The following is a 14265-nucleotide window of genomic DNA, read 5'->3' on the forward strand; positions in this document are numbered from 1 at the left end:
TGGATATTAGGGTTGTAGTGTGGATTGCATGATAGACAAATAGCACTTTCCCTAATGGGCCAGAAATGCATTAAAACTGTTATACCCTTCTCTGCACAGTACACACACATTTGAAATCTGCATTCGCCTTATTTACAATAAGCTATGGGTTATTTATATGATTGAACATGAAAACATTTGATTTTTGAAACATCCTGCACTTTTTTTCTCTTTTCAGCTTGGAAGAAGATCACTAGAGTGTGGTAGTCGTTAGGGTTACATATTCACACAGGCTTTATGGGACCTGGTCCGGCAGACATTTTACCATAATCTCATTAATAAACCGTCATAAATCTTAAAAAAGGAGAGCTGGCGGACGAGGAGGAGGAGAAGGAGGAGGGGGAGAAGGAAGGGGTGAGTATGTTGAAGATGTTGTAAAACGGAACAACTTATTATAATGTTCAGCGGGCCAAATTTAACAAAGAAAACCAACAATACATAATCACCAGAACAGAAACTGATGCTATAATATACTGTTATTATAGATGGCAAACATGGTAGACTGATCCTTTGTAGCTGCAGTATAATTAATGTGGGAATGTAATGTTAACTTCTTTTGTATTCACATGCTCCGTCAATACCTTGACCCATAGTGAGCTCAGTGCTAATGAGCTCTGTAATTAATATGCAGCTACCACTTAAGAGTTGAAAGTAACAATAATCAGACATCCACTATTGAAACGTCACTCTTGTTCAACTCTTCCACAGATATGATTAACACAGTGCAATTTACATGAATAGGAAACCGATTTTGAAACGATCCTGTTGAGTTAAAGAGGAGGGCGCAGATGATTAGTACCTCATTGTTTTACTCTTATAATATCTGGCAGTCAGACAGACAGTGGGAAGGGAATGCTGAGGGGAAGACTTCATTTATGTTGCTGCATGGCTTGAAGCTGTCAAACTTCTTTAATGGATCCTTTTTCCTTCCCTCTCTTGGCTCCATCTTCTCTTCCTCCTCCCAGCTGAGCCTCATTGACTCTTCTTCATCTTCTGTGTTACAGGGCTGTGTAGGTTTCCCTTCTTCTCAAATATTTTATAAGAAAAATACAAGTTAAAAAAAAAAACTAGAAAAGACCATCTAGAAGTATTCGAAGTGTGTCTGCTGCATGCCTTTCGGTGAATATGTAATTAAAAAATGTATTCTTTACAGTTTCTTTCACATGTACAATAGTTTTCTTTTTTGTCTTTTTCAGTTGTGATTTAACCTTCAAATCCCTTTGAGCCGTTAGTCCAGGTCTATAACGCTGTGTGCTGACATCTGTTGTTCTCTCTCTCTCTCTCTCTCTCTCTCTCACTTCCAGGTGGGGGGCCACACCATGCTGCCCATCCGTTGGATGCCCCCTGAGAGCATCATGTACAGGAAGTTCACTACAGAGAGCGACGTGTGGAGCTTTGGTGTGATCCTCTGGGAGATCTTCACCTACGGGAAGCAGCCATGGTTTCAACTGGCCAACAATGAGGTACTGTAACTGCATGGACAGAGGGGTTCAACTCACATTTCAGTGGTTTATATCGTAATCAAATGAAACTTTATTTGTCACATGCGCCGAATACAACATGTGTAGACCTTACCGTTAAATGCTTACTTACAAGCTCTTAACCAACAGTGCAGTTCAAGAAAGAGTTAAGAAAATATTTACCAAATAAACTAAAGTAAAAAATAATGAAAAGTAACACAATCAAATAACAATAATGAGGCTATATACAGGGGGTACCGGTATGCTGTATGCCTGTATTTTGGGTTTAGGAATGTAATCCAATATGAAGGCTGTTGACAGACCTCATGGGCCAAATGTAGAGATATTTCCTGTTCCGTTGGCCAAGCACACCCATCTTTGTATTCTGCCATTTTTTCTGCAATACAGTGATGATAATAAGCAACATAACCACACAATGCAGTAACCTGCATTCAACAGTTGTTGCCTTGGCCAAGACAAGCATCCAGTACAGTCTCTTACTAATCCCTAGAATGGTGCAGTGTGAGATAGGTTAATTGGCCTATTCTTAGAGTGGCCTTTGGGCTCAATATTGGACCAGAAGAGAAATCAATTAAGACGTAAATCAGGGATGGGCAACTGGCGTCCCACAGCTCCCCTTTTGAAGGCCCTCGGATCAATCCCCCCCTCAACTTACTGTTGCGAGTTAGAATAGTAGAATACACAAGGTGCAATTTGGTAATGTGGTTGTGCATCAGCAGTTTTTCTCTTGTTCTGTCAGTCACGAGGCAGGATTCCATTGACCCAGGTTTATTCGACAAAAGCAATGTGATAAAAAGAAAATTGTGACATGTGAAATGGAAACGGCAGGAATAGGAGGCACTCTAAAGATGGACAACATTTTTATCTGTTCGACATGGATGGATTTTTATTTTTAACTTTCTTTATTGCGACAAATGATGATGGAAACTGTTTTTCAAATAAATGATGATTGCCGAATACTTTTGAAGATACACGGGACACGTGATGATCATGTAACCCTAAGCTCCGCTCCACATTTTATTCTAAATGCCTACTGCTTGCAAAATCTTTTATTTTATTTTTTATATAATGTTTCTTTGCAGGACAACGATTGTGCTGACTTTCAAGAATGCCTGAATTGCGTCACTTTTTTTTCTGGTTGGCTGACAAGTTTCACCATCCAATTATTTCAGATCTACAGGAGTGTATTTTCCACCATGGCGACCATAGACCGTGGCGATACGTTGATCGGCACATGAGAATTATGAGAATACAGAAAATATTAGTCAATTATTGCATAATATTCACGCTGGATTTCGTGGGGTATCTGAAACATAAAATGGATAGGTGGGAGGGAGGGATACAGGCTGTCAACAATTTATTAATGCGCATTTTGCCTAAATGGTTAATGGAAACACTTCAAACAAGATTTTTATTTGACACTAGGTTTTTACAAAACATTTTTTAGATGTGATGTTATTATATCCAGCAGGTTTTTATCGACACAAGATGGTTAAATGGAAACACCCTTGCAGGCAATTGCCACATCTATTTTCTATGCCAACTTTCTACATGTCGCCAAACAATACTGGACAAGTTAGTGGAAACATAATTACTGATAGTCACTCCATTAGCCCATGTCAGCAAAACATTTTTAGATTAGTAAATGAGTCTAGCGGCCAGCTATCTGAATTTAGCAATCATGGTCGAATTAGGCCGCCATTGATTTTGTTAGTCAGTCTCACTCAGATATCATATTAAAAACTGCAAACATTTCTTTCCACTCCATGGCAAAATGAGTAGAATTGCATGAAATGAGTTACAAAATTGCAAAATCTTCTCTCCGCCCCATGGCAACATATGTAGTATTGCTGCAAACTTGCTTTAAAACTGCAATGTTTTCTTTACACCCCATGGCGAAATTAACTGAATGTCTCTCTACTGTCAAGAGTGAGGCCTTTAAAATGTGTTTATGGATGTGGGTACGCAGACCCGCAAGCAACTGCGGCCCCTCGTGATGAGTTCAGATTAAAGTTGCCTATCCCTGACTTAAGCAAAGATGACAAGAGAGCAGCACCTACATTATACTAGTGTGAGCTGAGAGTGTTGAAATCAAATCATTCCCAGTCTCAACTCCCACTTACACACAAACACACACATGCCTTTCAGACACCATAAATCACTCAAAAAAAATAAAGGGTGATAAGAGGTGAGCAGCCATTTTGTTGCAGGTCCTCTATATACAGTACATGGCAGTAATGATAATGTGCAGTCATGTGCCACTGATCTTCCTCTCAAGCATAAAGACATCACACTGTAGACATTGACAGAAGCACTATATTAATTTACTGTTCTGCAGCGACTTTGGTGAAATAGTGGGTTGCAATACACAATCTAGACCACCAAACCTAAAAAGGCATGATAATTAAAATGTCAGAACAACACTGCTTGGGGTTCCAGCCAAACATCAACATGTACAGTTTGACAGGGACATTGTTTATCAAATTAATATATTTACGGCAGCTTTCAGCTTTTCTAACTTGTCTTATTACGTTGAGACCTGAAAAGCAGCATTATAAATCAATGCTGAGGCCAGCCATAGGTAGAGAAACAACAAGGTCTCCCACGCCAGAAGTCTTTTATAAATATTAATTATGTGGAGGTGCTGTGAATGTAAATGTAACAAGGCTGGGCTGCAGTCTGGGCGGGCTGTGGTGACTCACTGACTGAACGCCTGTGGAAAGAGCTCTTCGCCTTCGGGCTACAGTTGTGCAGACAGCGTATCACGCTGATGACAACACAGCCTCTCACTGTTCCTAAAATAGACACAGACCGCACAACAAAGCTATCCAACTAAATTGTAATTGTTTAACCCTAGATTTAAGTAGTCTTATTTTTTGCTAAACAGGTTTCTGTATAATATGTAGCAAAAAACACACCTGCTATCTAATCACAATGAGCAGCAGAACAAAATAACATGACAGCATAAACAACATAACATAAAACTCAAAAGTGTGCTTAACTAGCATTGCAATCCCGTTATCATCTCTGACCTGTTTGACACAGCGCAGAGTGGATTCATTGGTAATTATTGCTCATGACAGGTTACTTTGTCTTTGACTGTGGATGTGAACCTGAAGCTGTTCTCATACCCATTCAACAGAAAACACCAGATCAATAGGTTATCAATAATGTCAGGTTTTTGTTTCATTTTGAACATTCCATTCTTAGCTGGGTGGCAGGAGCTGCCCACTTCAGTGCATTAGAGCGCAAAAACTATGCCTCTATCTCTCAATATTGGCCACCGTTAATTGGATATTTCATTGATGTAAAATAAAACCGTACTATTCCTGACAAGTACAGTATGTGTGGTTTAGGTAATTTTCCAGCCATTTTGATTGTGCCCACCCTCGACTATCCCATTGGTTTCCTGCATGTGGGCACAGCTGCAGGAACGACCCCCCCCCCCCCATCTTCATGCTTGTGCGACACTTTTGATATTCTGGATTTCCCCTGATTGTCTATGCGATTAAAATGTGGGTCAAAAGGGAAATAAAAGTATTGTCATAGTTTTTTGTTTAGGCTATGACATTGTAGTATAATTAATATGCAATGCTTTTGCTTAAACATGATGGGTAATCTGTTGTGTTGGATAGCAGATGTAACAGATATACCAGCCACCCCACCGCTCTCTTTATTAAAGCTGCGATAAAGCTGGCGTGCACACCATCCACCGCTTCCGAGTATATTACTCGCTAATGTTCAGTCTCTGGATAATAAAGTAGATGAGCTCAGGGCGAGGATATCCTTCCAGTGAGACATCAGGGATTGTAACATACTCTGTTTCACGGAAACATGGCTCTCTTGGGATATACTGTCCCCGCCCATACAGCCAGCTGGGTTCTCAGTACATCGCGCAGACAGGAATAAATAATTATCCGGGAAGAAGAAAGGCAGGGGTGTATGTTTCATGACTAAATACTCATGGTGTGATTGTGATAACATACAGAAACTCAAGTTCTTTTGTTCACCCGACCTAGAACACCTCACAATCAAATTCTGACTGTATTACCTACTAAGAGAATTCTCTTCGGTTATAATCACAGCTGTGTATATTCCCCTTCAAGCCGATACCACAACGGCCCTTTAAAGACCTACACTGGACTTTATGGAAACTGGAAACCACAAATCCGGAGGCCGTGTTTATTGTAGCTGGGGATTTTAACAAAGCAAATTTGAGGAAAACGCTACCGAAGTTCTAGCAACACATTGACTGTAGTACTCGCTCTAGAAAAACATTGGACCACTGCTACTCAACTTTTTGAAATGCCTTCAAGGCGCTCCCCAACCTTCCCTGAGACATATCTGATGACGACTCCATTTTGCTCCTCCCTTCATAGAGGCAGAAACTCAAACAGGAAGTACCCGTGCTAAGGTCTATTCAACGCTGGTATGACCAATAGGAATCCATGCTTCAAGATTGTTATGATCATGCGGACTGGGATATGTTCCGGGAAGCCTTTTAGAATAACATTGACGAATACACGGATATGTTGACTGAGTTCATCAGGAAGTGTATAGGAGATGTTGTACTATCACACTATATGTGACTATTAAAACCTACCCAAACCAGAAAACGTGGATAGATAGCAGCATTTGTGCAAAACTGAAAGCGCGAAGCAACGCATTTAACCATGGCAAGGTGACTGGGAATATGGCCGAATATAAACAGTGTAGTTATTCCCTCCGTAATCAAACAGGCAAAAAGTCAGTACAGAGACAAAGTGGAGTCGCAATTCAACGGCTCAGACATGAGACGTATGTGGCAGGGTCCACAGACAATCACGGACTACAAAGGGAAAACCAGCCATGTTGTGGACACCAACGGCTTGCTTCCGGACAAGCTAAACACCTTCACCCGCTTTGAGGATAACACAGTGCCACCGATGCAGCCCGCTACCAAGGACTATGGGCTCTCCTTCTCAGTGGCCGATGTCAGTAACACATGTAAGCGCGTTAACCCTCGCAAAGCTGCCAGCCCAGATGGCATCCCTAGCCGCGTCCTCAGAGCATGCGCAGACCAGCTGGCTGGAGTATTTACAGACATGTTCAATCTCTCCTATCCCAGTCTGCTGTCCCCACATGCTTCATGATGTCCACCATTGTTCCTGTACCCAAGAAAGCAAAGGTAACTGAACTAAATGACTATCCCCGTAGCAATCAATTCTGTCATCATGAAGTGCTTTGAGAGGCTAGTTAAGGATCATATCCCCTCTACCTTACCTGACACCCTAGACCCACTTCAATTTGCTTACCTCCCCAATAGATCCACAGACGATGCAATCGCCATCACACTGCACACTGCCCTATCCCATCTGGACAAGAGGAATACCTATGTAAGAATGCTGTTCATTGACTATAGCTCAGCCTTCAACACCATAGTACCCTCCAAGCTCATCATTAAGCTCGGGGCCCTGGGTATACACCCCGTCCTGTGCAACTGGGTCCTGGACTTCCCGACGGGCCGTCCCCAGGTGGTGAAGGTAGGAAACAACAACTCCACTTCGCTGATCCTCAACACAGGGGCCCCAGAGGATGCTGCTGCCAACCATTCCACCAGCGGTGTACAGAGGTGGGAGGAGGAGAGGAGCACAAAGAGACAGCAAAAACAGCTCAGGAGACACACAACCATGCCTTCCCCTGCCAACACAGACTGCATATGCCCCACCTCTAATAAAGTTTGTGGATCTCGGATTGGACGTTACAGTCAACAACGAATTCACCGTTAACTCAAAGTGGAAGTCATCATCGAATACGATGGACAACCATAAGAACTAAGTAAGTAAACGTAGGCCTGATTACCAACAATGACAAGACAGTCTACAGGGAGGAGGTGAGGGCCCTGGGAGAGTGGTGGCAGGAAAATAACCTCTCATTCATCGTCAACAAAACAAAAGAGCTGATCGTAGACTTCAGAAAAATACATTTGGCTTGGCCCCTAAAACCCTCACAAACTTTTACAGATGCACAATTAAGATTTTCCTGTTGGGCTGTGTCACCGCCTGGTACGTCAACTGCACCGCCCGCAACTGCAGGGCTCTCCAGAGGGTGGTGCTGTCTGCCCAACGCATCCCCGGAGGCAAACTACCTCTCCTCCAGGACACCTACAGCACCCGATTTGTGAAGTTGATGATCCCGCCCCGTTTCACTCCTTTCACCTTGCTTAGAGGTCCTCTTTATTAAGCCGTACGTCATCTTCATGCAATTTCGTTCCGCTACTGAACGAAGAGCATAGGGTTTCACCGCAATACAAGACAAGATGAAGGAGAGACTAGTCTCATCAGAGGTCATATTAAAAATAAAAGTGATATTTTCATTCAAGACAGGAGAAACATTTTGTTTCAGGTGATAATAAAACATCACTTACAGGAACAGGTAATTGTTTAGAAATTGCTAGCAATCCCATAAAGCTATCACATTTTCATCTTGTTCTGTGGTTTGGTAACGTTTCACAACAGAGCCTTCAACCGTGGACGTTCCCCATTGAAATGAATGTCAGCCGACGCAACGGACTCCTCAGATGTAATGTGAATGGGGCATTAGTGGTCCTCGTCTGTCTTTCAGTCCATATCCAACTGATGGTCTACTAATCTCCTAATGTGTAGCGTACCTACTAGCAAGCTAGTTAAATCCATCCACAAAGAACTTGATACAATCACTTATTCGACAGTGCACTCTGAAGAGGAAACAAGGATACGATGTAGCCTAACAACATCACACGGAAACAGCACAGATGTGATATTGTTTTGTGCTATAGAAGCACTGGTCCTCTTACATTTCTATTCCAGCTTGCAAAAAAAAGGAATATTAGGAGGAAAATGGCTGTCTGTTCTGCCATTGTTCTCCTTCACACAAGGGCTCTCGCTAATAGCAACCCTAGAAGGTTTGACTACACAGTACATTCTTGTGCTAGGCTACTATAAGATGGAAATTGGAAAATAATGGACCCACGATGTGGTATTTATATTTAATGTATTACTTAAATGGTGACCACAGCCCTTCTGTAAATACATTTCAATTATGTTTCCACCCTGCTCCATTGTAATTCCATTTCAAATTTGGCTAACAGTGCAGCTTTAGGCTTTACCTGCCCCCAGCATCCCAATCGAATGTCCTGCAACCTTATTGTGACATGTATTGATAACAACCTACACAGCTCATACACTCCTAATTCCCACCACACCCCAGGGGGATCACATGTAAAATGATACATGTCCCGACTTACATCAACAGGCAAGTCTGACAACACTGCATCTGTGTGTTTGTTTATGTGCACTGCATAACCTTTCACTTTTAAATATTCCTTATGACCTGGACATTGTGCCCATGTAATTACTACAGTACACATATTGTGGTGCTATAGCCTGGGGGATGGTAATGAAGGTGATTAACCAAAACATGATTCTGCCTGTAAATGTCTCGTGGTGCTCTTGGTAAACAGAATAATACTCTAAATTGGGTTGTGAACTCTTTTGCTCTCTCTCGCCCCAGGTCATCGAGTGTATTACGCAAGGACGGGTTTTGGAGAGGCCACGAGTTTGTCCCAAGGAGGTGTATGACATCATGTTGGGTTGCTGGCAGAGGGAGCCCCAGCAGAGGCTGAACATCAAGGATATCCAGAAAATCCTCTATGCCTTGGGCAAAGCTACGCCTGTCTACCTGGACATCCTGGGCTAGTGTACGTTGGGGTTTGTCTATCTGTCTGTTTTTCTGTCTGTCTCTACCCAACAGATGAACAAAACCCCAGGAATAACCCAAACAACGAGCACCTTATTGCTCCACTGTCAAACACCTACAAAATGGGGATGGACTTAAGTGCCTGCTACTCCTTTCGATACACTGGATAACAGTATTTAAAAAAGCACTTTTACATTTTGTTTACCTGCATTTAAAATTGTACAGTTACTGAATACTGTATGAAGAGGACATTATTTCTTTTTTTGGTAAAAACAGCCTACTTAAAGTATCACAAAAAACAAAAAAATGCTAGAAAATGACTAAATTACAAAAAGTACACAGAAAAAATAAAAGCTGAAAACCCTGGAAAAATGGTTTGCTTTTGGTATCCTGACAGCTTGACAGAAGATCAAACTCCCAGGTGATTTTCTTTTTCATTTTATAAATATATATTATATATATTTTTTATTTATTTTTATTTTCAAAGTGTGGATATCTGCCATGTTTCTTGCTAAGGGTACTGTATGTCACCTGTTGGAGATGACCTCTTGTTATTGGCAAGTCAGACAATTGGCAGGGACTTTTTGAAGAAAGCCTTACTGCACTCCGATTGGCTGGATCTATTCTCTGACTCTGGATCCGACAAGGCGATTGGCTACTGAGAGGAAACAGCTTTTCATTGAGATGTGGAACTCATAGGAAAGACAGAGCCAACAATCAACACAGTCATCTTTATTTAAAATTGAATGTATATACTGTAAATTTCTGTCACAAAAATATGTTAACTTATTTCATTTCCTATTTAGATTATTTTAGTTTCTTGGTGTGTTGTAATGGTGAGTGAATCCTATAGATATTTTGATAATCTTTAATTTGTGTTACTATTTTCTTCACCTGGTCAGTGTGTTGTTTCTGTTGCTTTTAACGAATTTAATCGACTTTATTTAGAGTCTTATCATTTGATTTGGATATTTGATTACAATGTGACCTTACGAGTCAGGATGTTAGGTTGAGACATGAACAGGAAGTAGACTGTCAGTAGCGTAATCATGATGTGAGCTTAGACAGACTGAGCAGGATGCATACAGTTACAGTATGAATTTATGATGATCTTACATAGCGCCCCCACTTCCCCTCATTCCAGCTCACTGTTGTTCTTTCAGTGTAATCTAGTCTTAGATTTGCTCTCAGCCATACATTCTGTATCACCATGTATCTCATGTACATCTAGCCAGAGCAAAGAGCTATAGCTATGATATAGCATTATAAGCTGTCACTGGCTGTGTTCTGAAAATTACATTTATATGGCATTGTATTATACTTCATCTTGTTTTCCAGGTTGTGGATAATGTTATTCTACTGCCTTCAGATGGTCATGACCCTGATGTTTCAATTTCTGCAGTTTATACAGGAAATGTGCTACTAGACACTATACATTCATATAATAGTAGTAACTGCCTCTCATTTTCCATTCTCTGTACATGTACATTCAAGTTAAAGCATTACTGTAATGCAGGCTTGAGAATGTTTTCTTCTCTCAATGTGCGCAAGATTTCTGCAAACGATCCTTTATCTTTCTCAGCTCTCCCAATGTTAAACAATAGCAAACATGGCAGACCACAGTGACGTGAATTATTCATTACGTATTAGTGATGGAGCACTCTGTAGCTATGGGGGCTGTTTGGAACATTACGCTGTGATGACAAACACTGGGGCTTTGGGAGAAAGTGCTCCTCTCTCACGCTCACTCTCTCTATCGCTCTCTCTCTCTCGCTCTCTCCTTCTCTCGCTCTCCTTCGCTCTCTCTCCTCTTGCTTACGCTGAGTAATGTAATCATTCAAGGTCGTGTTTGGTCTCAATAACACCCCAATGATACATCCATAATTATTCAATGCTGAGCCAAACTGGCACCATGTTTTGCCTATCTGCATTTTTTTAACAAGGTGATATATTATTATGTGATCAATTTCATATTAACGTTTATGTACAGAATCATTTGCCTACTTCAACAAAAATGTATTTTAAAAGCTTCAATATGAATTATCTGGTCAAACTTACAAATACTGTACTTTTCTTTCAAATTAAAAGTTCCTTCACGTTAGAATGGCGAGATACTCAAAGTTTTCTCATCTTTTTTAGCAAGAAGTTGAAAAGTAGTTTTCCCATCTTCTACCTAATCACAACATCAAAAAAAATACTCTTCAACTTAATCTCTGAATTCACATCTACAAAGGTTCCTAGGTACATCTGGCTTGGAAGGGAAAGTGACAGGAACATTTGTTGATCTGGTTTCCTATTTTATTCCTTGAGAGATCCAGTCATTCTCTCTGTTTGAACGAGCAGGGATGGGGAGGATTGCAGAAGCTTTCAAAGACCAGTGTGTGACTCTGACATACTGTAGTTATGTATGATAAGATGCCTCTTCCTTTAATATTCCTGTCGTGTTTGAGGCCTGCTGCTTCCTGCTGCCTGCATTCAATGACTTTACAATTCACCCGGCTTTATGAGTCCTGAGCTCCCACACAAAGTCATGGAGATTTCCCCTGGTAGAAGACCGCAGTACACTCCTCTCCTCCAGCCTGTGATTGTGGCTCCACTGGTAAACAATTCTGCCCTCTTCCTCTCCTAACACCTCCTCCATGGATGAGTGCACAAATTACGGACTGGTTATAATTGAAAAAAAAAAGCCATTAGGGCGACTTAGGAGATTTTACACATCATATGCAGTGCACAGAGACTATTAGTGCCAGATTAGGTCCTAATTGGAAGGAAACAGACATGTCACTTCTGAGGTTGTTACCCAAGCTAAGCTCCTATAGGAAACAACAGACTCAGAGCCTCATTTATTAACAATTTCCACACTGGATTGAGAATGTAGCTCAGTTGTAGAGCATGGCTCTTGCAATGCTAGGGTTGTGGGTTCGATTCCTACAGGGGATCAGTATGAAAATGTATGCAGTGGTTCTGGATAACTGTGTCTGCTAATGACTAAAATGTAAATGTACCAACGTAAACCTTGAGGGAAGGAACTTATAGGCAACCACAATGTAAAGAACAGTGCACATTGATAGTCTATACTATCATATTCAAATTAGATATACCATAGTTTGATAACAGTATTTCATAATGAGTTACCGAAATAAAATATATTTACATTACCCTCCCTTATAGCCCCCTTGGAATGTGCTGTACAAATCCCAGTGTAGGGGACGTTGTGTTTTCAGAAGGTGTCAAGACATAACGGCTCTTGTCACTGTATCCTCAGGATGATTCTCATCATTAGGTGTGTGACTTCACTGAAAGGCCAGAGCCAAGCATTTTACACTCCATTTACCTTGAAGCTGATCAATGCTCAATGACCCATGGACAGAGTACGCTTTAGTGCTGATGGTAGCAGCGGGAGGGGGATAGACTGTGGACGGGACGGGGCGGGGCGGGAGACTTTGGGTGGACGACTGAGGGGAGAGAGAAGTGGAGGGCGACATGTCTTTATGTGAAGTCTATGTCTTATTTATCCATCAGAGAGAAAAGAGATGAATTAGTTGTTTCTAAGAATACCGGAGATGGCCTCAGCGTATGACTGAGCAGAGAGGTAACAGTAAGTAAAAAAACTGTGACCGGTAGGAAGTGATAGTGAACAAACGCCTAAGGTTGCAACTTTAATGAGTTGACCTTGCAGAAATGGGGGAAAATTACCAATGAAATTAGGTATTGGCTCCAGCTTTTAGATATCCTTTAAATACGATGGCCTGGCTGGGGGTAATCGCTTGAGGTCAGTTGAGGAGGCAGCGCAGAGCTGGGATAATGCAGTGAAGGTCGTATGCTTAGCATGTTTCAGCCCAGTAATATAGCGCTGTCTATTGGCCAGAGAGGAGAACAGAGCTGGCTGCCGGTGTCGTGTTATGGCTGCTGCAGTGAAGAGGCCGACGATTGATGAGGGGTTTAAGACCTTAATCATGATGGGGAGGAGTGAGGAGGGAGGCAGGAAAGCGGAACATTGCAGTTGAAATGAGCTCTCTTTGAGCACTTCATAACCCAGGGGCCTGTGGAGCTAGCTTGCTACAGCAGCACTCCTCTGCTATCTCCGCCTGTCCCCATAGACACAGCAGGACCTGCAAGTTTACACCAAAAACATGGTCTAAGATCCTTTTTTGTTTCCAGCTTACCAAGTTTTTCTGCTACTTTCGTCATGTTTGGGAGGGTAATGTTACTGAATTATGGACAGGATGAATATCTAATGTACTTGATGGAGTCCGTTTGCATCAGCGCTGGCGTTGCAGAACAGCCATCCTAGCAACAACAGGTAGTTATCCCCTCTCTCCTTCCCTGCATGATAAATCCTTTTTGACCTACCTTCAAAGCATTTCATTAAAATGTCCTTATCTGATTTTAGAAACACTCCTTTAGTTATGAGACTATAAACCGGCAGTTATCCCTCTTATCTTGGAGACGAGTACAACCCTACAGGTTCAGAAGAGGGGTTTTGAAGAACAGTCAAAAGTAGATTTTGTGATGCCATCGTCTGCCAGATGTTATTCCTATGACAGATAACTATGACAGTTGTTTCAGAAGCAGTTTCACACATTTTTGTCTTGACTTAGTGTCACATGGTTTTGTTGGCCTAGACTGATTGAAAGAATGAGCCACAGTTGATCAGACTGTTGTCCCAGATGCATGCAGACACAGCAATAATACCACATGCATTATATCCTGACAAAACATGAGAAAACAGAATATATCCTCTCAGAAACATAAAAGAGGAGTGTAAAATGAAGAGAAAATGGGAAAATCCTGCCATGTACAGTCATGCATACTCCCACAAAAACGGCAAACCTGACTCCATTTCCTGGAGAGAGGGATGAAATTGACTGCAGCGTTAAGACTTCAGATGGGATGTCACCCAGGAGCAATCTCCTGCGCTGTCAGCAGACTTTGACATCTAGATTAACCTTGGTGCTGAGTTTTCAGAGTCTCATTGGAATGCAAAAAGCATCTCCAGCCCTCCAATCCAGGGCTCTGACTGCACTGC

The 14265-nt window shown here is 41.7% G+C and overlaps 1 protein-coding gene across 4 annotated transcripts in view; it reads left to right on the forward strand.

Annotated features, from left to right (window-relative positions):
• ntrk3a (neurotrophic tyrosine kinase, receptor, type 3a) overlaps window positions 1-11350 on the forward strand; it is a 256450-nt gene extending 245100 nt beyond the window's left edge. For all 4 annotated transcript variants that reach the window (XM_071326246.1, XM_071326248.1, XM_071326247.1 and 1 more), the window contains 2 exons: window positions 1344-1502; window positions 9051-11350. In XM_071326246.1, coding sequence (XP_071182347.1) covers window positions 1344-1502; window positions 9051-9236 — 345 coding nt within the window. In that variant the 3' untranslated portion in view covers window positions 9237-11350. The remainder of the gene's footprint in view (window positions 1-1343; window positions 1503-9050) is intronic.
• Window positions 11351-14265: the final 2915 nt, after the last annotated feature.

Source organism: Salvelinus alpinus, chromosome 9 (assembly GCF_045679555.1).
Source record: "Salvelinus alpinus chromosome 9, SLU_Salpinus.1, whole genome shotgun sequence".
NCBI lineage: Eukaryota > Metazoa > Chordata > Actinopteri > Salmoniformes > Salmonidae > Salvelinus > Salvelinus alpinus.